This window comes from Melozone crissalis, unplaced genomic scaffold (assembly GCF_028551555.1).
Source record: "Melozone crissalis strain CALT ecotype California unplaced genomic scaffold, PUWL_Pcris_2 ptg000012l_1, whole genome shotgun sequence".
Lineage (NCBI taxonomy): Eukaryota > Metazoa > Chordata > Aves > Passeriformes > Passerellidae > Melozone > Melozone crissalis.
The window spans coordinates 3,347,757-3,371,064 of NW_026535790.1; the positions used below are offsets into that span (position 1 = coordinate 3,347,757).

The 23,308-nt window shown below is 45.9% G+C and overlaps 1 protein-coding gene across 3 annotated transcripts in view; it reads right to left on the minus strand.

Moving 5' to 3' along the window:
- Window positions 1-12,733, minus strand: part of GSG1L (GSG1 like) — a 55,688-nt gene extending 42,955 nt beyond the window's left edge. For 2 of the 3 annotated variants that reach the window (XR_008482806.1, XM_054270860.1), the window contains exon 1: window positions 11,912-12,733. Coding sequence is in view for 2 of the 3 variants with exons in the window: in XM_054270860.1 (XP_054126835.1) it covers window positions 11,912-12,212 (301 nt within the window). In the remaining variant the exon portion in view is untranslated. The remainder of the gene's footprint in view (window positions 1-11,911) is intronic. The other variant, XM_054270859.1, reaches the window with a different exon arrangement.
- Window positions 12,734-23,308: the final 10,575 nt, after the last annotated feature.

Sequence of the window (23,308 nt, forward strand, 5' to 3'; positions counted from 1 at the left end):
TCTGTGGGTGCTGATGAAGGCACAGCTCTCTCTGACACCTCCCTTTCCCTGCAAGGTGGAGGAGCTCCATCACCTGCCCCACTGAAGGGCCAGTGTCACACACACAGGGCCAGCTGGGGCTCTGCTGGAGGCAAATCCTCACCTTCCCAAGGCAGAGATCAGAGTTCAGCTCCTCTCTAGCCTAAAGAAAGCCCAAGTTCCCCCAAGTTCAATCCTGACAGAAAATCGAGATAAACAGGTCCTAAAGAACCATCAGGTCCCACGGTTTGCTTGCTCCAAGGCCCTGCCCTGCCCACATGCCTGGCTGGGGTTTCCACCATGGAATTCCTCCTGGTCCTATGGAATTAGAGAGCTGCACAGGGCAGCTGAAGGCAGGTCTGGGTGCACAGAAATTGGGTCTGAACTCCAGCACACAGATGTTCACCCAAGCCCTGTGTGCCCTATGCCTTTAAGCCTTTGGGAGACCCACACTCTACTCCTTCTTCCACATAAAAGGTGGAGTTTGTTTGCTCCTATTCTCAGAACTTCACACAGCCCAGGAGCCTGGTGCTTTAGACTGGAAATAAGGAAGAGGGCAGAAAAAGCACCAAAAAAGCACTTCAAGACAATATTCTGTTTCTAACATAGCTGTTGTCATAGCAAAGAGCAGAATTTGATGTTCTGGGTCCTGCTTATTGGTCTTGCATTCCCAAGTTCCTTCCTCTCTGAGCCAGGGGAAAATGCCTGATTAGTAATGACAGCAGCAAAATAAAAACAACCCTGAAAAAATCCTACTTTGTATGTCTTGCAATGACACGGTTTGAAAATATTCAAGTTAAATAAATTGACTTAAAAGAAATCTGGTAGTTCTGGCTGAACTCTGTTATAACTCTGCTTTTCATCTCGCGAAAAAAAAGAAGAAAGAAAAGCTGTCTGTATCCACTTACTCTGCATAAAATTTTACGAGTTCAAGAGTGCAGTTATGATGGAAATTTAAATGATTAAATTTCTTTTAAACAACATTCCCTTTTAGTAACACCCTGGCTCCCAGCCTACGACAGACAAGGTCCCCTTTTTTTCCCACTAGGCCCTAACACATCTTTATCTCTCCAATTATATCTACAGTCATGTGATTCTGAGGAGATCCCACATCATCTACTGAGAGTAAAATCATTGTATTTGTCTAAAAAAAGATATAACCCTCCAGGGATCCCAGCCTAGATGAGGCTGAGGACTCCAACACAACTTCAGTGAAAAAAAGCACTACATGAGGGAAAATACAGGTTAATAGGCTCACTCAAACTGAGCTGGATCAGGTTAATTACCAACTGAAATATGAAAACTTTGTTTAAAGTCATCTCAGAGCTCTTAATTGACTTTTTTTTCCCCTAATGAAAAATTGAGTGTTAATCAGTAAAATCAACATTTTCCAGTTGACCCTGTTGATTTTGCTGAAGCAATATTTTCTTCTGGAAAATAAACAAGCTCACACAGAATTGCACAAAAATATGTCTTGAACTATGCAGATAATTATTTTCTCTTCCTCTGACAGCTGCCACTCATCGCTGGAGCCCATCAACATTTCTTCTACCTCTAAATATCTTGAGAATTTGCCCAATTTCTCAGGGATTACTCACAGCCTGTACTGCCTTTGGGATTGCTTTTAAACCTGAATGTTGTGCTGCTGTTCTCCTTCAGCAAAACCCAACCCCTTCCAACTTCCTACGTCTCCAAGTGGGAAAATGCAGAGCTTCCCACTTTTCCATTTCAGGCGCGGTGCGCTTCTCCTCATTTTGCACATTCCTGAAGGAATGCTGCTAATTTTACCCCAGAGGTCCCATTCCCACGGTGGGGTTCCCTCCTGGGGGGTTGGAGCAGGGAAGGGCTGTGCAGGGCAGGGAGTGTGGGCAGAGCTGGGACTGTGCCATGGCAACTGCTTGTTCCAGGCTGCAACTCTTCCCTGATGTGAAAAATCTTCCCCAGCATCTCAAAGCAAACATCTCCACGGGCTGCTCTCAAATCATGTCTAATTGAAAGCCAGCCAAGTCACAAGATTCAGCTGATTATCTTGGTAAGACCTGGAGGATGTGTACACACATCCATCATTTGGAGAGCTGGGAAGGAGGTTGGGTTTCCAAGTGATTGTGAAAATCGGGGGAACAGCAGTGCTGAGAGAGGTTTTCAATGATTTTGGTGTCAAATTAGAGCTGACTTCATTAAATCAAGGAGCTCTGAGTTGATTTAAGCTTTTGAAGCTGTACAATGGGAAGGGGAGGGTTTCACCTGCTCATCCCAGGGGTGACACATTGCGCTGACCCTGAGCCAATGTAAATATGCCAAAGTAAAGTAGATATTGGCAGTCCAGGATCCCTGAGACACCCAGAAAGCTGGGAAAGACAAACCTCAATGCTCTTCACAGAGATGTAGCTGCTGTCTGTCCCTCACTGTATGAAGTCTTTCCTTCTCCCATCCTCCTGTGCCTGCCCTGGCTGCTCTTTGGATTGGGATTTCCTGTTTTTCCAGGCAGGAACCCCTGGCTTGGGGTATGGAAACAGGTAACTTCAACCTTTTCTCCATGACTTTTACAGGAAGTGAACTGCAGCACACTGGAAATGAATATTCAGTTTTGGAAATCAAGTGAAAAAAAGTTGTGCTTGCATTTCCTCTTGTGAACCATATTCCCAAGCGTGTGCCCAATAAATTTGAAACAAACTTCTCATTAGTGTTTTTTGTCTGCCTGGGAGATGCACAGTGAAATAGTGCTGAATGATGAGGTTTTTTGGTCTCTCCAAACTTAGTGAGTCTAAGCATGGTGAAATGTCTCTACCTAACTGATTTTCCACATTGTGAGCATGGTTTGAGTCCTTTTTCTAGCCAAATGGAAGGTGGAAAACAGGCAAGTGGAAACATGCAGAAACATGCCATGTCATTCCACAGTAATTACACCTGCTTCTTATTGCTCACTGGCTTTTGTAATCCCTCCTAACCTACATCAGCAAAGGCTGATGCTGCCTTTTGTTTCAGCAGCTAGAACACTGATGTCACACCAATTTGTAACATCAGAGGGTCCTGGTTTCAGCTGCCCCATTCCCTGCCATCCTGGTTCCAGCAGGCACAGAGTCAGTTTGGTTCCTGGAGCAGGCACAGGGCTGAGTGTTGGTTTAGGATGAGAACAGTGCTGATAACACAGAGGTGCTTTGGGTGCTGCTGGGCAGGGCTTGCCCAGATCACGGGCTTTGCAGTGCCTCATGCTCTGCCACTCAGGAGCTGCACAAAAAGCAGGAGGGGGCATGGCCAGGACAGCTGACCTGAGCTGGGCAGGGGGATATTCCAGACCTTAGAATGTGATGCTCACTGTGTAAATTGGGCAGAGTTTTGCTGGGAGCTGCTATCACTGCTTTGGGCTGGGCAGCAGTGAGCAGGTGCACTGTGCAACACTTTTTGGGGGGTTTTAGTCCTTTCTCTCCCCTTTTCTCTATTTATATATATATATTTAAATATATATATAGTTTTTAATATTTTATTTTATTACTTCTTGTTGTCGCATTTTATTTATTTAGCTGTTCTCATCTCAACCCACTGGTGTTGCCTTTCTCTGGCTCTCCTCCCCAGCCCTCTGGGGCAGGAGTGAGTGAGGGGCTGAGCAGCACTCAATTATCAGCTGTTAAATCACAACAAACTGCACATCCCAATTGTGAGATCTGCCAGTCAGCCAGCTCTCCTAACCCCACATAAGGAAAGTTTTAACATCAGGATTGAATCTGGTGTAATTTAAAACCCACAGGGGTACCACAGTCATTGATCTTCCATCCCTTATACATTTCCTCACCCCTGAAAGCATCTGTTCGTATTTTGCACTGACACTGGGGTAAGGCATCTCAGTTCCCTTTGAAATCTGGGACCTGTGTGTTAATCTTCCAGCACTTTGAAGTTTATCCCATTTACAAGGAGCCACCAGAACTCCTCAGGTGTTTCCTTTAAGGCTACTGGGTTAAATGGCTGAGAACAGGCACATCCAAACACATGAGGAACAGTAACACATCTAATAAGGAGTAGTTAGCTGCCTGGTCCCTTCCTTTGCTCTGTTACGAGGCTCAGCCTGCAGGGACTTTATGTCCATGTTTTATGGATGATGGATGTTCACACAGCTAGTCTGCCCAGCAGGATCAGGAGGACCTAAAATCCAAAACTCCCAGAGCACCGCAGACACAAAATATCCCCAACATGCTATAAAAATCTGAATGTCTGCAATAAAGCAATCACCAGCACAGAAATCACAGCTATCATGTACCACGGGAAGGGAGCAAGAGTTCTCGTGAGGAACACGAATAAATCTGTAAATTCCTATGGCCAGACCTATCTCATCCTGAAAGCAAAATACCAGGGATTTGTTTGGAGGAGTTCACAAGTGCTTTTCTGCAATGGATCCTTCCCAGGCTGTTAAGGAAGGCAAAAATTTGTTACTCTCCCTGATATCTAGCCTGAGGGAGATTTCCCTTCTGATCCCAAATTAGATCATCAGTTTAATGTTCAGTGCATGAGCAGCCATACCAATTATCTCCTGAGCAGCTGGAATAATGTCAGCAGTGGCAGAGCAGCCTCCTCTCACACTGCCTCCACCTGGAGCCAGTTTCTGCTGCTTTAGATTAGATTAAAACCTCCAGAAAACGTGATGGGCACCCAGTCAGCAGCTATTTTTGCCTTGGCTCCCACTAGCGCCCAGCAGTCCCCTGGGGCAGGGATGTCACAGAACAGGCACCTCCTAAAACATCAACACATCAGCTATGCAGGACTCACTCCAAGCCTTCCTCATGCCAGAAACACTCCTCTTCTCTCCTGCAGCTCTTCCTGGCACTTTGGAAGGCTCCATTTCAGCCCCTGGGTTTCCTTTGCTCACACTGCCCTCTGTGGAGGTGAGGTCCAGGCACACTCTGCAGGAATCTGTCCTTGAATTGACACTTTTTTCCCCTCAATTATGAATTATTTTGGTAATTTTATTTTCTTTATCCATACATGTGTACGGTATCACTACATCCCCTCTAGCTCTTCAGCCTGGTACACTACAGAACCTCAGCTTTCTTTTCTTGAAGGAGTTTCTCTTCTCCTTAACTACCTTGGAAATCCCATTGCACCTATTTCACCTTCCCCTTTTCTTACCCTACCCAAGCACCATGGCATTTACAAAACACACTGATGTTGCCTGTGGTGCTGATTTTTCCCTAGAATAATCTCTTTTTTATGCTCCCCACAGACAAGCACTGCCCCGCAACTTGGTTCTTATCCTCCCCCTGCAATTGGCACCTACCTGTGACCTCACAGAGCTTTAGGCCTTGGCATCTGGTGCTTTTAACCTTCTTTAAAATGTAATGCTGCTCTTACAACTCTATCAGGCCAGCTCACATTTTCAGTTATGCAGAAAAAATCTCTCCTCTGTAATGCCAATATTCCCAGATTTTGTGTGGCATGTACGTAAGAGGCGCAGTCAAAGCAGGATTATTCTCTCCAAATTAAAACTTCTGTGTTGGGAATTGCAAGGTCTTAGACTGATTCCCTTTGGGCCAGTGAGGCAAACACATAATCCCAGGGCTCAGCTGATCCCACAGGAGGAGCAGTGTAACCTCCCAAGGAGTGCAGTGAGGATGCTGATCAGTCTGGGCACAGACATTTGCTGATGGCCACGGGCTGGCTGCAGGATTCATCTCACCTTTATTTCTTTAGGTGACACAAATTGTATCCTTAGCTCCCTTTTCCCCCTAGATTTCTAATCCCAGCAATAACAGAATCAGTCCCAAAAGCAAATTTGAGGACAGCTAGAAACATCTGGTCTCCATTGGGATAGTTCTCCCTTTTGTATTACTTGCCACAGTCTCCTTGTAAGACTGTCCTTTAGTCAGTTTACAATCTATTTATCCCAATGATAATCAATAAACTGAATCTGCAACACAGGTTGATGCAGAAGGTCTCTCTGCTCCACTGTCTTTGTGTTGTCTGCAATGACAGGTATTTAGGGAAGCCAGTGGCAGATATTTAGGGAAGAACAAAGAGGTGGGCACAGGATGATTCTGCTCCTGTGCTCCCCTTGTCACACCAGAACTGCAGCAGCAGTTTGGGGATTGCTCTAAAATCATCCTGTCACTGACAGGAATGGAGGTTTGCTCTCTGGATCCATGCAATTCCCAGTTTTGGCCTTCTCAGCATTCCCTGGCAGGGAGCTCTGCAGGAAGGAGTACTTATTTTTGTCTGTTATGCTTTTTTGTTCTGGAATCATGGAAGCAGGCAATGGTGTGTGTTGTCTGAGCTCTGTCACTGTCACTCGATCCCCACCAATGGGACATCTCTGCCCTGGGCATTCTGTCCAGCCTGGAGCTCAGGCTGTTCACTGTGGAGCCTGCCTGCCTCTCCCTCTGTTCTCACCATCCTCCCCACTCTCTGCAGCTCTTCCGGAAAGAATTTTCACTGGACATTTCACCAAATATTTTTTTGCAAATCCACAGAGATTGGGTCTAATCCATTACCCTTGTCTGAGAAGTGATTCATCTTGGTAAATGATTTATCTTTAATAAACCCATACCTTTGATAAAACCTATTTGTGGCCATGAAATGAGTGCTTTCTCAGAAAACTCTCCTAAAATCCCTGGGTCAAGTGGCCTGCACAATTTTTTTCCACTTTTCTTTAAAGTAGTGATGTACAGATTCTTCCAACCCTGCATTTTCATGTACCAATTATTTCAACATCCTCAGATGGAGATTATCCTAGCCCCCTGGGTTCAGTTCCTCTAGCACTGGAAATTTTATTTTTAATACAGAGCTCTACCTCCTCCATTCCTTTTACCACTCTTTCCTTCCTAACAATTTAGAACCAGCAATTTTTACATTCCAGTCATGCGAATAAACCTGCCAGGTTTCAGTCATGCCAATTATATTGTATTTCTCATAATCCAGCAAGAATTCCCAAGTCCTCTTGCATTTAATTATATACTCACAAGGTACTTGTGCCCAGCCCCTCTCTGGGCAGCCACCTGTGGTGAATCACTGTGATGCGTGATTATCACAGGGGCGGGGGACAGAGGTGCTGCAGAAATACCCTGCAGCTGGCAAAGGCTGGGGCAACTTCTGGTGTTTATGGCACAGATTTGCTCATTTCTGCAGGAGAAATCCCTTTCTGCAGCTGGGAAAGGCTGGGGCAACTTGCAACTTCTGGTGTTTATGGCACAGATTTACTCATTTCTGCAGGAGAAACCCCTCTCTGCTGCTGGGATAGACTAGGACAACTTCTGGTTTTTACTCATTTCTGCAGAAGGAACCCCACTCTGCAGCTGGGAAAGGCTGGGGCAACTTCTGGTGTTTATGGTACTGATTTATTCATTTCTGCAGGAGAAATCCAACTCTGCTGCTGGGAAAGGCTGGGGAAACTTGCAGCTTCTGGTGTTTATGGCACAGATTTACTCATTTCTGCAGGAGAAACCTCACTCTGCAGCTGGGAAAGGCTGGGGCAACTTCTGATTTTTATTCATTTCTGCAGGAGAAACCCCTCTCCCTCTCTGGCTTCTCCTCAAGGCACATTCAGAGCCCACACCTCTGATCCATTTTGATATTTACATCCAATCTAAATTCCACTCTCCCATTTCCTCCTTCAGGAGTAATAGGTGGTATAGAGCACACAAAGGGCTACAGGCCCTTGCTCTCCAAAAAATTCAATCCAGACCCACAAAATAAGTCATGCATACCCATTCCTGCTCTCCTGATTTCTGGGGAGCATGGGGAGCATCCTTGTTTATTTAATGGGACAGTACTGCTAAAAGGCAGCTGGGCAGCTGCTCTTCCCCTCTGGCTGTGGATGTTAATACTGAGCTTGTCTGTTCACTGGCAACTAAAGCAAGGTCTGAGTTCATGGGTTTTTCTATTAACATCAAAGCAAACACACAATTGAGCAAAACTGGCTGACTGCTCATTGCTTCCCAGCAACTCAAGCTACTTCCTACTCTCAAACTCCCCTTTAGAATTTGATATGCCACCTTGCCTACTTAATGTGCTAATTTTTTCATGGCGTGCGTGTTCTTGAGTCATGGAATCCACAGCAGGTTCACCACTGCTGCTGGCAGTGCAGCACTGTTGTGGTGCCTTGTGAGGTGCCCAAGCACAGACCGTGTATGTGCAACAAGATACGTGCCCAAAGCCACATTTAAAAAAAAATAAATGCTGGTGAGCTTGGCTCTGAGGCAGCTGGCCCTGGCCAAGGAGTTCACAGCCCAGGAGGAGCCCCAGGTGCAGGCTGGAGGGCAGACCATGAGCAGCTCAGTCTGCAGAGCTTTATCCTCATCCCCCTCTGAGGTTGGGTGTGTTGCTCCTACAGAAGGCACCTCCACCTCTGTGGCACCCAAAGCACTGAACCCACTCTGAAAGGGAGAACCTCTTTCTGTTAGACTGGGATTCAGCACATTTTTGAGCCAGAAATTGTGCTAAATAATTACAGGACTCCCCCAGCAATGAAATAGAAGTGCTCCAGTCCCTCTTTTCCCAGAGGGGATTCACAATTACATTTCTCAGGTACTAAATGCTTTTTGAATTCTTGAGGTGTCCTAGACATGCTGGATAAAAATAAACTCTAGATTCACAAATTATTTCAGAAATAATCACAGCATTCAATCTCTGTTAGAGCTGTCAGTGGAAAGCAGAAACTGGCACCAAGAGGCAGGCACGCTCCACTGGGCTCTGCACAAAGTGGATGGCATGCTGCTTGCACCTCAGCCTCTGGAATCTAAATGCACCTTGCAGATAAACAGGGGCAAGGAGAAGACACTCAAAAATGTGTTTGCTTGCTGCCTAAATGTCATTTTAAGGTGTGACTGAGTCCCAGCTCCTCCAGCCAACTGGGAGCCTGGAATGCTGCTCCATCAGCCTGCTAGGAGCTGCTCCTGTTGGCACTACAAGAGCTGCTGTGTTGCAGCTGCACCAGTGCAGGGAGCAGAAAGTTTTGGCAGTGCGGCTGGAGGAGAGAGAAATCAAAAGCCTGGTGGCTGGAGGAAGAATGTGACTCATTGGTGCGGAGGTTTGGAGGCTCTGGAGAGTTTTGGCAGTGCCACGATCACACAGAGCACACAGAGAGTTCCTGGCATTCACCTGTGCCCGGAGGGATCCAGCACAGAATCACAGAGGGATGGAACCCACAGGGATCATCAAATCAGCACAGACACCCCAGCAATCCCACCCTGTGCCTGAGGGGGCTGTGCAGACACTCCTGGAGCTCTGGCAGCCTCAGTGCTGGGACCAGTACCCTGGGCAGCCTGTTCAGCGACCAAACACCCTCTGGGGAAAGAACCTTTTCCCAATATCCAACCTAGTCCTGCCCTGACACAACTTGAGGATCCTTGGATGCTGTCACTGGTCACAACAGAAGAGACCAGTGCCTGACCCTCCTCTTCCCCTCATGAGGCAGTTACAGACTGTGATGAGGTCTCCTCTCACATTGCCTAAATTCAGACATCAGTGAGTCAGGGAGGGATCGGGATGGGATGGGATGGGATGGGATGGGATGGGATGGGATGGGATAGGAGCTGTGGGAATGGTGCTGACCATGGGCTCTGGCCATATGTTCTGCTGACAGAGTGGGAGCCTGGGAGTGACTGGGGAAGGGACTTGGAGCAAGGCTGCTGCTGCAGTCACTTCAGAGTGCTGCTGGTAGAGCTTTAAGGAAGATGCTATTGACAGTGTGCATCTGAGCTGGGGACTTGGGCTAATTGATACGCCACTATTTAACAGTATTAATAAAATGCTATTTAACACACACCCATGACCCTGTGACTTGTGATGCCTGCAGGACTGGGCTCAGCAGGTGTGCTGAGGGTGGGGATGAGCGTGTGGGGTGGATTCCTCACAGGATGAGCCTTTTGGAGTGGATTCCTCACAGGATGAACCTGTGGGGTGGATTCCTCACAGGATGAGCCCCTGGGGTGGATTCCTCACAGGGAGCTGGAGTGGGGCTGTCTGTGTAAGCACAGCCCTCAGGGCCCTGCAGCTCAGATAAATGATCATCAGTGAGGCTGCAAGAGGCCATGACAACACTCTGACAGTCTGGCATTCCAAAGCCATCAGTCAGAGTGAAGAGCTGTCGGGTATTTTATGTTGGCACTATTAGGGACAAATTTAGACCCATGTCCATTACATTGTTCCTGTCCTTCCCAGGAGAAGATATGGTAAATCTGAAAGAGGCAGCTGTCTGTCTAAGCCAGTGTATCCCTGTACCTGCCTGGGTTATTTCCAAAGGTTGGTCATTCCTAGTCTGATAACTGAGGAGTTTCAGATAAGAGGAAACACTCACTGAGCTGCTGTGGGGGTGTGGGGAGGCAGAAGCAAACCCTTCTCTCCTGCTTTCACCATAACTTTTTAAAGCTGGCTTCCAGCTCTCTCCTGAAATCACCCACTACAGCACAGCTTTGTTTACCCAGTACAGAATAGATCTCTGTGTTTCTCTTCTCCCACAGATAACTCACTTTTCTGAGTGGGCTAGAGTCACACAGTTACAACTTATCTCACACATAAATCTGGACTTGGAAGTATTTCAGTATGTGCCAGAAATATGGGCATCCTTGATCATGCCACCCCAGCTAAGATGCTCAAAAAGCCAGAGAGTCTTAGGCTGCTCACTCAGGCTGCTGTGGCCTAAGCTGATTCCCAAATCAGTAAGACAAATCAGCTTTTTTCCCTGTGTTTTTCTTTCCAACATCAAGAGTGTTGCTTTGGTGCTCTCATTTCAGCCTGGAGCCGTTGCAGTCCCAAGGCTGGAGTTCATGAACTTTCCTTTTTTAGCATTAAATTGAGTTTTAATAAGGAACTAATTCTGCAAGTACTCTCCTCAAAAACACCAGGGAGAACACACAACCCCTTGGGATGAAGCAGGCTGAGAGCACTTCCCCAGGTTTGCCCCATTTAATGGTACATTCTCACAGAGAATTTCATCAATTTTACCAGAATTCTACCCCAAATTTCCCATTACCAGAGGGGTTGTGTTCTCAGAGGCATAACACATCCATGGTTAGCTGTTCCTCTCTCCCAGCAGAGAAGGACAACTCCCTGCTCTACTCCCAGGGCAGTGGCAGGACGGGATGGGATGGGAACAGCCCAGTGAGGAACAAGTGTCCACAACCCATCATCTCCTACTGAGTCACATCTGTAAACTTTATTTTTCAGTCACATAATCTAGAAAAGAGCTCTTTCAAAAGCAGAGTGTGGATGCTAGCTCCAGCAGACAGCTCTGGGAGCAGGGGCTGTCAGTTTGCATCTGCTGAGACTCAACCCGGTCCCAGGGCAGCTGCCTGCCATCCACCCTCCAGTGTTTTATTCCTCGGCAAGTGCCAGGCTACAGCAGAGGAAATGAATGCACTGATAAGCTGGAGAGATGTCTTTCTGAGCGCTTCCCAGCAAGTAAATCGCTGAGCAGGGAACAGAAATGAGCTGTCTTGTGCCCGGTTGAGCCCTTTAACTGCATCTCTCTGCTCGATAACCACACACCCCAGGGAGGGCTGGCGGGCGGTCATTCACTTCAGGGAGAGCACAAAACAGGCAAAAGCGGGTAAAACCCGTGATGTTTGTGCTCTCGGTGCCCTCGCCCCGCTGTCCTGGCGGGATTGCTGTGGGATGTGTGCCGGAGCAGCGCCGTGCGCTCGGAGCGCTGCCCGCCCGCGGCTGCAGTGCCCGCCCGGCGGCACCGCCGCCGCTGCTCCGGGGCTCGGCTGGAGAGCTCAAACCTGCAGCAGCCAGCAGGTAAACACGCGAACCCCTGCTCCCGCAGGAAACAGGTTGCTTTCCCACAAAGAACTGTTAAACCCCTGCCTCTCTCTGCTCTAAGGTAGAGCTCGTCTATCCTCGCCGGTCGCTTATCGCGCCGAGGTGGACGCAAAGCATCGCAGGAGGGAGGAAGTTGTTTTACACTTACCAGCAGCATTGATATTTTCCTCACAGGAGTACCAGATCCCAGTGTGGAAATACCTGAAAAGGAAGCGGTCATCTCCCGTCTCCCAGCTGTAATGAACCACATTCTGGTTCGTCTCATTTGCAGTCTCATTCCCGCCGTAGTTGAGGCAGTTTGTCTTCTTCTCTTTCCCACAGCTCGGCTTGGGGACCCTCTGTGTGCCCTCACACCAGTGGGTCGTGATAAAAGCTGTTGTAGAGAAGAGGAGAGCCATCAGATTCAGACTCACTGCTAGCAGGGCTCTGCATCTTCGATTTGTCTTCATGGTAAATCCGCCCTCCCTCCCCCTCCTGCTGAGAGAAGAAGTCAAAGGGGTTTGTTTTATTTGGGAGAGGGGGGGGTGGGTTTCAAAGCCTCTCACGATTCAGAATCCAGTTGTCCAGGCATCAAAACTCTCAGCTTCTTCCAATCTGCTGCTGAAGCGGCGAAGGAAGCTCTGCAGCCAGACTCCCATTCTTCCCCCTTGACTCGAAGCCCTGCCTTTGTTGGTTAGAGCAGCAGCTGCCGGCGCGGCAGCGGGGCCGGTCCCTCGCAGCCGCGGAGCTTCAGCGCGCTGAGGGCAGCGGAGCGGCTCTGCCTGCCGAGGAGCCCCACAGGCGAGTGAGCATCTGCTCGGCCGCCGCACACCATCCTCCCGAGGGGCTCCGCAGCCTCCTCCGCCGGGAGACACCTGCAGGCTGCTGGGCTCGCCGTGCCCTGCTCCCGGAGGATGGGCAGGAGCGGGCAGGGACAGCTGCCACTCGCTGCCACCCGCTGCCACCCGCCGCCACCGCCGTGCCCGGCGCCGCTCCGAGCCCACTGCAGCGCGGCCGGCCTGCGGGAGGCGTCACGGCTCAGTCCCGACAAGAATTAGTGTTGTTGTTATTAATGTTGTTATTATGTGGAGCTGCGAAAGGCATTTTTCGTGGACCCCGAGGTAGAGATTCGTCCAGGAGGAGGAGGAGGAGGGATGGAGTGGTACTTTAGCTTTTCTGCTCCGAGCTAGAGAGGAGTAAATCCAGGGCTTGATTCTGCTTTCAGAATATTGGTGCAAATCTCTTTCTTCAGAGGCTTTGCTCTGGCAGCCCCCAGGGAATTTAGGTTTGAAAGTGAGTGATGTGTAAAACCCACATCACACACTTTCAAATTATCTTTCATAATATCAAGCAAAGCCCCTTGCCCAGGCTTTCATTCCCAGACCCAGCTCGTGCAGATGTTTTGGTTGAAGTGGATCTGGAGGAAATTTTGTAGGTCCTGCTTTGTGCAGACGGACAGAGCTAATTAGAGCAAACCCTGGGCTTTATTTACCAGATGGCAATGCTGAGAGCAGGGAGCAGTTAATACTCAATATCCCATTTCCAAATAGAAGTGCATGGTCCTGTCACGATGTCCAGCTGGCTCGTAGAGTTTCTGACCCTCCTGCACATTGCTCAGAGCTTTCTGCTGAGTGCCCTGAGGAGCAGAGCACCTGGGGCTGGTGGAGGCACAACCCTTGAACCCCTGTGTCCAGCACTGGGGTGGCCACACTTGTCACACAATAAGTTGTGTCCCTTGGTGGATGAACACATTTTTCTGTGGTGAAGAAGCTGTTGGTGCCTTCTGAGTGGGGTTTCCTTCCAGCCCAGTTTGGACTCCTTGCAGGGGCCTCTCAGAGCAGCCCAGCAGTGGCTTTCCCTGGAAATATCCACTATTGGAAATACCCAATATCCTGGAAATATCCACGTAGCCAAGCAGGCTCACACTGACAGACAGGACAATGCCCACAGACCCACAGACAGAGCTGCTGCTGTGCTTTGCTGACAGGACACAGGGGCAGCTCCTCCAGCTCCTTGAGAAAGCCAGGGAGGATGAATTGGAGTTTCTCCTTAATGTCTCACCTGTTCCTGCCTTCCTGATGCCCCTCACAGAGCTCATGGCTCTTTCTGGTGCCTGTCCCAAATGTCTGAGCCCACTTGTTGATGACATTTCCCACTGTTTCTACACTCACTTGGCTTTGGTCATCTTTTGTTATAAATACATCAGAAAGGTAATAGAAAAATTTTGTGAGCAAACTCACAGGGCTCTGTGAGAGCAGTTGTGATGGCAGCTCTGCAAGTTTGGCGAAATAACTTTGCACCCAAGAGGCTTTGCCTTGCCCACTCCTGCCTGTGCCTGGTGATGCCACCTCCTCAGTGCCAGGTTTTCCCTGTGCTCTGCACTATCAGAATGCCTCTCCTTGTCCTGTTGGACTTGCAGAGCACCTCTCCCTGTCCCACCCCTTGCAGCCAAATAACCAGCATTATTTCCTTGGTTTTAATTGCAGGCAAGAAATGGAGGTGATAGCTATTCAGAGGACCACAGGATTATTATTTCAATTATTTTTGTGTTTAGGACAGTTACTCAGGGATGCATTTGTGGTGCTCCTGTATTTCTCAGGGTTATCCACTTGCTAAGAGGAATAAACAAAGCACTTGAAACTTTGACAGAAAGCCTTCACAAGAAAGCTGGTGCTGTTCTTCAGGACTGTCTTTCAAGTGGCTGCCAGCATCTGAATCATCACACTTCTCCAAGTGTGAATATAGGTCTTTACAGCTCTTTTCTCACAAATTCTCTCTATCTGTTGCCCTGTGAATTGTGTTTGCTGGCCTGCAGCACCAACATCTGCACACTCTGCTTCTCCCTGTGCCCATCTCCCTGAGGGGTGGGCATCCAAGACTTTTGTTTTCTGGGATAATTTTGTCCTAAATACTTCTTACATTTTGTTTTTGCTCCTAATCCTAACAGATATTTCTATTTCTGTTCCTCCTTATCTTCTTCATTCTTGTTTTTCAGATTGGCAGAGCTGTTGAGAACTGACATGGTGACATGGTGGCAGTAAATAAAAAAACAACCACAAAATAAAGCAGAAATTTGGTTTGTTTTGTGATACAGAGCTTTTAGAATCTTAAGCATTTTAAAAAACCGAACAGAAAGTAAAGGTGGCTCAGTCAGAGAATCTTTTAATAAGAATAATTTTCTTTTTCCTAAAGGAAACCAGGTTTTTTTTTCATTGTTAGGATTACTTGAGAAGAAGGAAACTATTCTGTGCTATGCTCATGCTGTAGTACTCCAATGACTTCTCTTTATATAATCTCTGTTTATCAGATTTGTTGTGTATAAAAATGGAAAGATCATGCATATGTTGCAGAAGGCAGTTCAGATGCCTGGATTAAGTAGTATTTATGTGGTATTATCTTTGATGATAACTTAGAAGGGTTTGAATGCTACAGAGATGCAGTTTTCAGGTTGTGGTTACAAGAATCTTTAAAAACCTTTTTGCAGTAATAACTTTTCTCTGATGTTGTGAGAAAAATTACCTTCCCAGGTTATAGTAACCCATTTTCCTTTAGTATTTCTTATAGGATCAGTGTAAATTGTTATTACTCAGTGTTTACTGTGTACAAAAACAATTTGGCCGGGAGGATTTAAAATAATGATAGCTTTTGCAAAAGGAATCTTTCAATCAGGCTCTGTTTTTCACTAGTGGAAAACAGAGGCACCATTCACTAAAGTGAGAGGAAGCCCTACTTTTGGGTCCTCTGGTGCTGATGGGGACATGGTGAGCTCAGTCTGGGTGTTTATTCGAACCAGCAATGTCAAATGCATGGGATAATATCCTGGATTTAAATCAACATTTTAAAACCCCAGTAGTTTTATTTAAATTTTCATTTCTTGCAGCTCTCTCCTGCTGGGCTTCCTCATGTGTTTATTTTGTCCTTTTCAGCTGTCACTGGACTGGATTTCCCAGCCCCTCCTGCCACTTTGGACTGGACCCCTCCTCTTTGCTTTTCCTCAGCACCACAGAGCCACAGCATTCACTTGTTCAATTCATTTGTCTTGCAAATGGCTCAAAATCTCCTTTTCTGGTTGGAATTTTCCTCCCTTGTCATAGAGCTCTGCATAGCTCATCTTTCTCTTGCTCTCTTTCCAGGGTAAATATGAATTATTGGTGTGCCCCCAATGCACCTCCCCTGTCTCTGCTCTGCCCAGCAAAATGGGAAGTTTCTCTTTACCTCAGTCACTTAACAGGTTTTATTTTTATATTTGGAGAAGAGGGCTGGGATGGAAATGCTGTCCATATTTCCCCAGACTGTGTCACCCAGCTGTGAAGTTTGTGTTCTCTCCACCCCAGACTCAGGCTCCTTTTTGCCATTTTCACCCCAGTTTTTATCTTTTCCTCAGAGCTCTGGCCCCAAGCAGTCTGTGTTCAACAGTGATGCTTGGCACTCTGAGCACACAGCCTGGCCTGCACAGTCCAGCTCATCTCAGAGATGCTGCTCAGAGACAATCCTGATTTTCTGACAGAAATTAAGCCCTCAGCAAATGGGCAGCCCCCAGGGGTCCATGTGAAGGTGGGTTGAATATTGATACCACAGGAAACCTTGGTCTTCACTTTAACTCATGACTTGCAGCGTGTCTTTCACGTACTTTGCTTGTGGGCATTTAGGCAAGGACAAGAAGATTGCTCAGGAAATTCTCCCTGTTCCTAAAGCAACCAGGCAAAAAATGATTTTTGACAGTACTGTAGCAGAGACCTTTAGTAATCTTGACAGAAATGAAAGTGGTAAAATAAACTGTTGCCTCTCCCATAAAAATTTCCTTGGTCCAGCATCACTGGGCAGTAGAGAAGCCATCCCCGAGTGCCCTCTCTGGGTGCTGTGAGCAGCATTGCCCATCCTGGCTGTGCTTTCAGGGACTGCAGGCACCCTCCTGCAGCACACAGGCTTCCTGAGTGTCCCAAAGAGCATCAGATCCATCAGATCCATCTGTCAGGCTCCCTGAGCATCCCAAAGTGTGACGGTGTTCACAGGGGTTTTCAGATGAGGGAAGAGATGAGGATCTGACTCCATGTTTCAGAAGGCTTGATTTGTTATTTTATGATATATATTACATTAAAACTATACTAAAAGAATAGAAGAAAGGATTTCATCAGAAGGTTAGCTAAGAATAGAATAGAAAAGGAATGAATTATAACAAAGGCTCTGTCTTGGCTCTCTGTCTGAGCCAGCTGGGCTGTGATTGGCCATTAATTATAAACATCCAACATGGACCAATCACAGATGCACCTGTTGCATTCCACAGCAGCAGATAATCAATGTTTACATTTTGTTCCTGAGGCCTCTCAGCTTCTCAGGAGGAAAAATCCTAAAGAAAAGATTTTTCGTAAAAAGATGTCTGCAACACCAAAGAGCATCAGATCCATCAGATCCATCCATCAGGCTCCCTGAGTGTCCCAAACACATCAGATCCATCAGATCCATCCATCAGGCTCCCTGAGTGTCCCAAACACATCAGATGCACCAGCCAGCTCTGCTCTTTGTGTCACAGCTGGGTGGGACTGGGATGCCAGCAGATTTGCACTCATCTGCTATCTCCATTTAATTCTTCCAGCAGCTGCTGGAGAGCAAGGGAGATGAAAAGAAGTGACAGGTCTGAGTCATGCCTTGATTCGTGTCTGGGGGAGCTGCCTGGCTGATGGCCTGAAGAGGCAGTCCAAAAGGTCAGGGCTGAGCAAGCACGACATTCCTGAGGCAATTCCCAAGCAGCTATTTACATGTGCCCACCTATGGTGGGAGTGAATGAAGTATCACACTGTCCTCCTTTTGATCCTGAATTATAAATTTTTCTGTCTTAAAGTTACAAGAATTATTTCCTCACAATAGACAGTTGGATTGGATTAAATTAATATTTAGTATTCTTTGTTAAGGCTAACTATGATATGAGGCAGTCCAAAAGGTCAGGGCTGAGCAAGCACGAGATTCCTGAGGAAATTCCCAACCAGATATTTACATGTGCCCACCTATGGTGGGAGTGAATGAAGTGTAATGCTATGCTACTTTTGATCCTGGATTAGGAATTTTTCTGTCTTAGAGTTACAAGAATTTCCTCACAATTGACAGTTGAATTGGATTAAGATGAAAATATAATTAATATTTAGTACTCCTTCTTAAGGCTAACTTTGATTTGAGGTAGTCCAAAAGGTCAGGGCTGAGCAAGCACAATATTCCTGAGGAAATTCCCAACCAGATATTTACATGTGCCCACCTATGGTGGGAGTGAATGAAGTATCACACTATCCTCCTTTTGATCCTGAATTATAAATTTTTCTATCTTAGAGTTACAAGAATTATTTCCTCACAACTGACAGATGGATTGGATTAAGATGAAAGTTTAATTAATATTTAGTATTCTTTGTTACGGCTAACTTTGATATGTCTTAAGCTGTCACAAGGAGCTGCAGGCCCACTTAAGAACAACTCTAAAAGCAGAACCCACTTCATTCTTTATTGCTGTAATTAAAGAAGCATTCTTGCACATCAAAGCCTTAATGGCAGCTCGTGAGTCTGTCAATATTCCTGGGCACCCTGGCCTGGCATGAGAGCAGCCCCAGAGCAAAAGTGGCCACAACAAACAGAGCAGTGCTGAGAAATGTCAAAGGGTTCATTACTCAAACATGCTCTTTTATAAGCCAGGCATCTGATTTCCATATTCATATAAAGTTATATATTGTCATATCCCACTGTGCTTTTGGAAGAAACTACACTAACTACAGATTAATTCATTTATATTGCTTCCTTGTTGTGTTTTTAAAGACATTTTTCCCCTTCTCTTATCAATGTATTTTTAGGGACAGAAGCTAGAACATTTACATGTTTATAGTTTTCAGTTTCTGCTTGGCAAAGGATCAAACTGTGTGCATTTGGTGTCATTTATATGAAGAATAATGTTGCTTATTTGTATGTCCACGTATTTTCCCCCCATAATTAGGATTCATCCATATGTCCAGGCATTTTAAGTAGTAGATCATGATTTGCAGTGGGATTTAAGTTCAGAAAGGAGTGATCAGGGAGATTTGTTGGAGCAAGCTCTGTACCTGGAGCAAAATGCACTTTGGGAAACAGACTTTACCAGAGCAGAGTAGAAGAGGCTGCTTAGGTGCAGGGATGGATTTTGATGGGGCCATGCAGAAAATGGGTGCACATAGGGGTTTGTTACAAACCAGGGCACCAAGAGCCCCTGGGATGTGCCCATGATCCCATCAGGGTGGTGATGCTGAAGGTGAGGGCAGGGAGGCAGGAGGGTCAGGCTGGCTCTTGAATGTAACAGGGCACTGCATTTGGTCTACATTGAGAGAGAAGTTATACAGCACACCAAATTTATACACACAGCCAGCAAAGGTTTTAAACCTTTCAGTAGCAAACCTCAGTTTGAGCAGAAATCTCTCCCCCAGGAGCAGGGCAGAAGACAAAGCAACCAAACTAAAAATCAAGAGATCAATACTGAAAGCAAAACGTAGTGGCAAAGATGTGTCTCCAGAGCTAAGGCAGGTAATTGCATAACTGTTCCAAGGGGAAGAGAAAAGGTCAGCAGGCAGAAGACAGGCTGGTGCTTAGAAAGCTCCTGCCTGGGTGGGTACAGCTTTTCACAGTGCATGGAAGGAAAAGTGAGGGAAATGAGGATGCAGAAGTGACTGAGAAAATGCCAAACTGCCTGAGAAGGCCTGGGCAAGACTGTCCCAAAATGGCACAAAGTCTCATGGGGAGGGGCATCCCCCAAACTGAGGGACTTTTGAGGCTGCAAACCAAACCCAGCAGTGTGTGGCTCTGAACAATGCGAAATTTCACAATGAAGTTGTAGCAGATGGCAGAAGAGGGAGTGAAGGCCAGGACTTGGCAGAAAGAGGGAGAATGCCAGCCATGAGCCTGTCTGGAGAGCAGCAGGAGGGAGGAGATAGATGAGCAACCTGGAGGACGAGCAGGACACTGAGCAGAGAGAAAGCAGAAAGCAGGGAGGGCTGGAGCAGTGGAAGGCTGCTTTGGACACCACAATAAGATAAAAGGACAGAGCTGCAGCTGGCTGCTATCAAAGACCACTCTCACAGGTCTGCATGAGCTCCCTGACCTCAGCAAAGGGGCAAAATGAGAGAGCAATTTTTCCAAGGGAAAGCATTATGAATCTTCTGGGAGCTTAAATGGGAATGGAGCTACAGGAGGGAAAGGTTCAGCAGCACCACACTGACTGCTCAGCTTGGGAGCTGTATTTCCAGCTTCACAGCTGGTCATGAATATTTCCTCTCTCCAACCCCTTCCTTGGCTGGGTTTTGGATGGGGAAGAGTCCTTCCTATTCTCAGTACCCTGCAAGGTCTCAGGTAGGGAACACTCTGCCTCTCCCCTTGACCTCAGAGGTTGTGTGCATCTTTGAAGAGACCTTCCTCTCCTCCACCATGGGCTCTGCTGATGGTGCCCAAATCATCCAGGTTTCACAGACCCCTGGTATTTTTATGTGTTAATACAACACCCTGTGGTTTCTAAATTTTCTGAAAATTTTTTTTTTGCTTAAGATTTTTTTCTTAAGAAGCCAAGAGGCTTCAGAGGAAAGGAAAGCAATTCTTATTTTATTTGATTTTTTTGTGTTGTGTTTGTCTGGAATGTGTTTGGAGATTGTTTACCCACAGGTGATTGCTCCATTGGATTTTGCTGGGAGTTGACTCTTTGGCCAGTAATGGCCAAGTTGGGACTCTGAAGAGAGTAATGAGTTTTCATTATTATCTTTTTTAGCATTCATTAAGTATCCTTTCTGTATTCTTTAGTATAGTTAGTATAGCATTCTTTAATATAATACAGTATAATAAAATAATAAATTAACCTTCTAAAAACATAAAGTCAAATGCATCATTCCTGCCTTCATTGGGGCACCCCCTGCAAATGCAATAACACCCTTAACAGAGACTGCAGGATTGGATACTGATAGAGACACTCAGTTAAAATAGTTCTGTCAAATGGGAATTGTTTGACTTAAGGTAGAATGTATTGACTTAAACCTGTGCTCAGGCTTTAAATAGGCCTCACACTCTTGATTAGGGTGTCTGATCTAAGAAAGAATAATATAAAATATTTTAAAAATAAAAAATATAAATTAAAATATTTTAAGAATTATATATATAAATAATAAATATAAAGATAAATATAAATATAAATATAAATATAAATATAAATATATAAATATATATATATATATATATCTATCCATGTCTCTCTGGATTCCAGAACTGGGGATGTGTGAATCCAGCAGAAGCTGCTGCCAGCCCTGCCTGGGGCTGTGGGGTGGGCAGGGTGTGTGGTATGACCACTCCTGCATGGGGACAGCATGTCCTTGGCTCCTAACAAAGCTCTGAGCTGATCCCAAGCAAATCATGGGCATTAAAATCCTCAGAAGGGGCCATTTCTGTAGTAACAGTTAAATTATAGCCCATGCACAGCAGGAAACCAAATTAGGGCTCCGTGTGCAGTATTTACTTGGGCAATTTCACTTAACCTTGCCATCTTTTAATTGCTTTTATGTCTTGATTTAGTAATTTCTGATTTTTTTTAATAGTTCCATTTATTGAGAAGCACCACAAGAGATGTGAACTGAGTAATTTTCTGTTTCTGCTGTTTCGCACTGTAATAGCAACAGAATCATCTGTAGGCAAATTCTTCAAGCAATAAATATCTGTCTCTGGTTTGGATGTTTATTATTTTCGTAGCAGTTTATTTGCAGGACAGAGTACAACCTTCACAAGAAATGGAACTGATTTGCAGTCCAAGTAGTGCTTTTGGTTACCTCTAGGTTTTGTAAGAAAAGAGACAAAACATAAAGTAATAATGCAGGAAGCACGTAAAATGGTAATTTATCAAGTTAAAGATCTCAGTTTGATTGGAGAGAGAAATGAATAAAAATTGCAAAAAGCAATATACTTCTAATGAAATATAGTTCAGAGGAAAAATTACCCTATATTCCAGGCTGTTAGTGTCATGGAACAGATAATTGAATTCCTTACTTTCTTGTCAGTGCAGCAATATGTAACTCTGCTGAAATTCTCAGGTAATCCACAGTTTTTATGCTGATCATCATATTTTTTTCTTTGAAAACTGTTCTAATTACCACTTCTTCTGTTCTTACAAAGTCTTCATTAAAAGGTTGGGTTTTTGGACTCACATCCCACAGGTAAAGGAACACAAAACCAAAACTCACTCAGAAGATTATGCAGCTTTGTGCTTTATTTCATTGCAACACTTTTTGAGGAAAGTAGAAAAGTTTATTTTGAAAGAAATGGAGCCACTTGGTAGCTCATGAAGGGAAAGGAACAGAGCAATGCTCATCTGTACACATTCTTCACTGTGGTGAATGGCCTGGGCCTTTTTGCAAGGTGGTATTGTGGTGGTGGGACAAAAATTAGTAATGACGGGCAGTGTTTGCCATGCCAAAATTGACTTTTGGATAGCAGGAAAATGAATTAAGGAGTCAGTGATGGCAGCTGCCCATGCCAGTGCCACCCTGCCCTGGGTACATGGCAGGCAGGGGAGTTGCTCTTGTTCTCTACCACGATTTTCAGGCTTAACAAAATACAGCCCATTCTTCCCAAGGAGGAGGTTGAAAAGGATTTTCAATCACCATCTCAAATTTGGCTTCAAGCTGCCATAAACTGGAATATCCTAATGTAAATTGAGAGTAGTCTGCTAAGGAGGCAGTGGCACTTACACAGTTCTCTCCCATGTCCCCATTTTAAGAATTTTTTCTTGGGTGTTTCTTTTGTTTAATGTTGTCTGTGCAGTTTTCTACAACAGTTTAACTGCTTTATTGGCAATGAGGAAGGACATAAAATCTGTTATTGCAAGTGAGGAAGAAACATATGCTCTATGCTTAATGTGCAGCTGGAAAATACACAGGAAAATAATTTTTTAAAAGCCCTTCACATTCAATGGCCTTTTATTTCTCTTCTTTTCTATATACCCCTGAATAATTGCTGGTGCTTCCACGGCTGGTTAGAGGATGGTGCTGATAATGCCAAGATTGTGGGTTTGATCCCCATATGGGCCATTCACTTAAGGGTTGGACTTGTTGGTCCTTGTGGGTTCCTTCCAGCTAAGAAGATTCTGATTCTGTGGTTCTGAAAATGCAGCAGTGAGGGGGCAAGAGATAGGAGGACTTGCTGAGGCTTCTTGGACCTATGGCATGGACAAGCCAGAGGATCATTTCCTGCATGGAAATTTCTAGACCTCTGTGGAGTGTCTAGAAATCAAGGCACTGAACTCCTCCGAGTCTATAGGGTATAAAATAAAGATAAAGGTGAGGCACAGGAGGTCCCTAAAGCAGCCCCATCACCTCTGTGATGTGGAGCTGCCCTTGACAATTCAAGCAGTGGGCAAAGCTGTGCCAAGGGATGTTTGCCCAGGAGCCCTTGACCCTGCAAGGAGCTGAAGTTCTGTGCTGCCTGTGCTCCCCAAACACTGCCAGCATCACTCCCTGCCTGCCTCCCATTGCTGCTCCAGCTTGGTTTGGGGAGGGTGAGACCTGCTGGGTCATTTCTGCCCATGAAAATG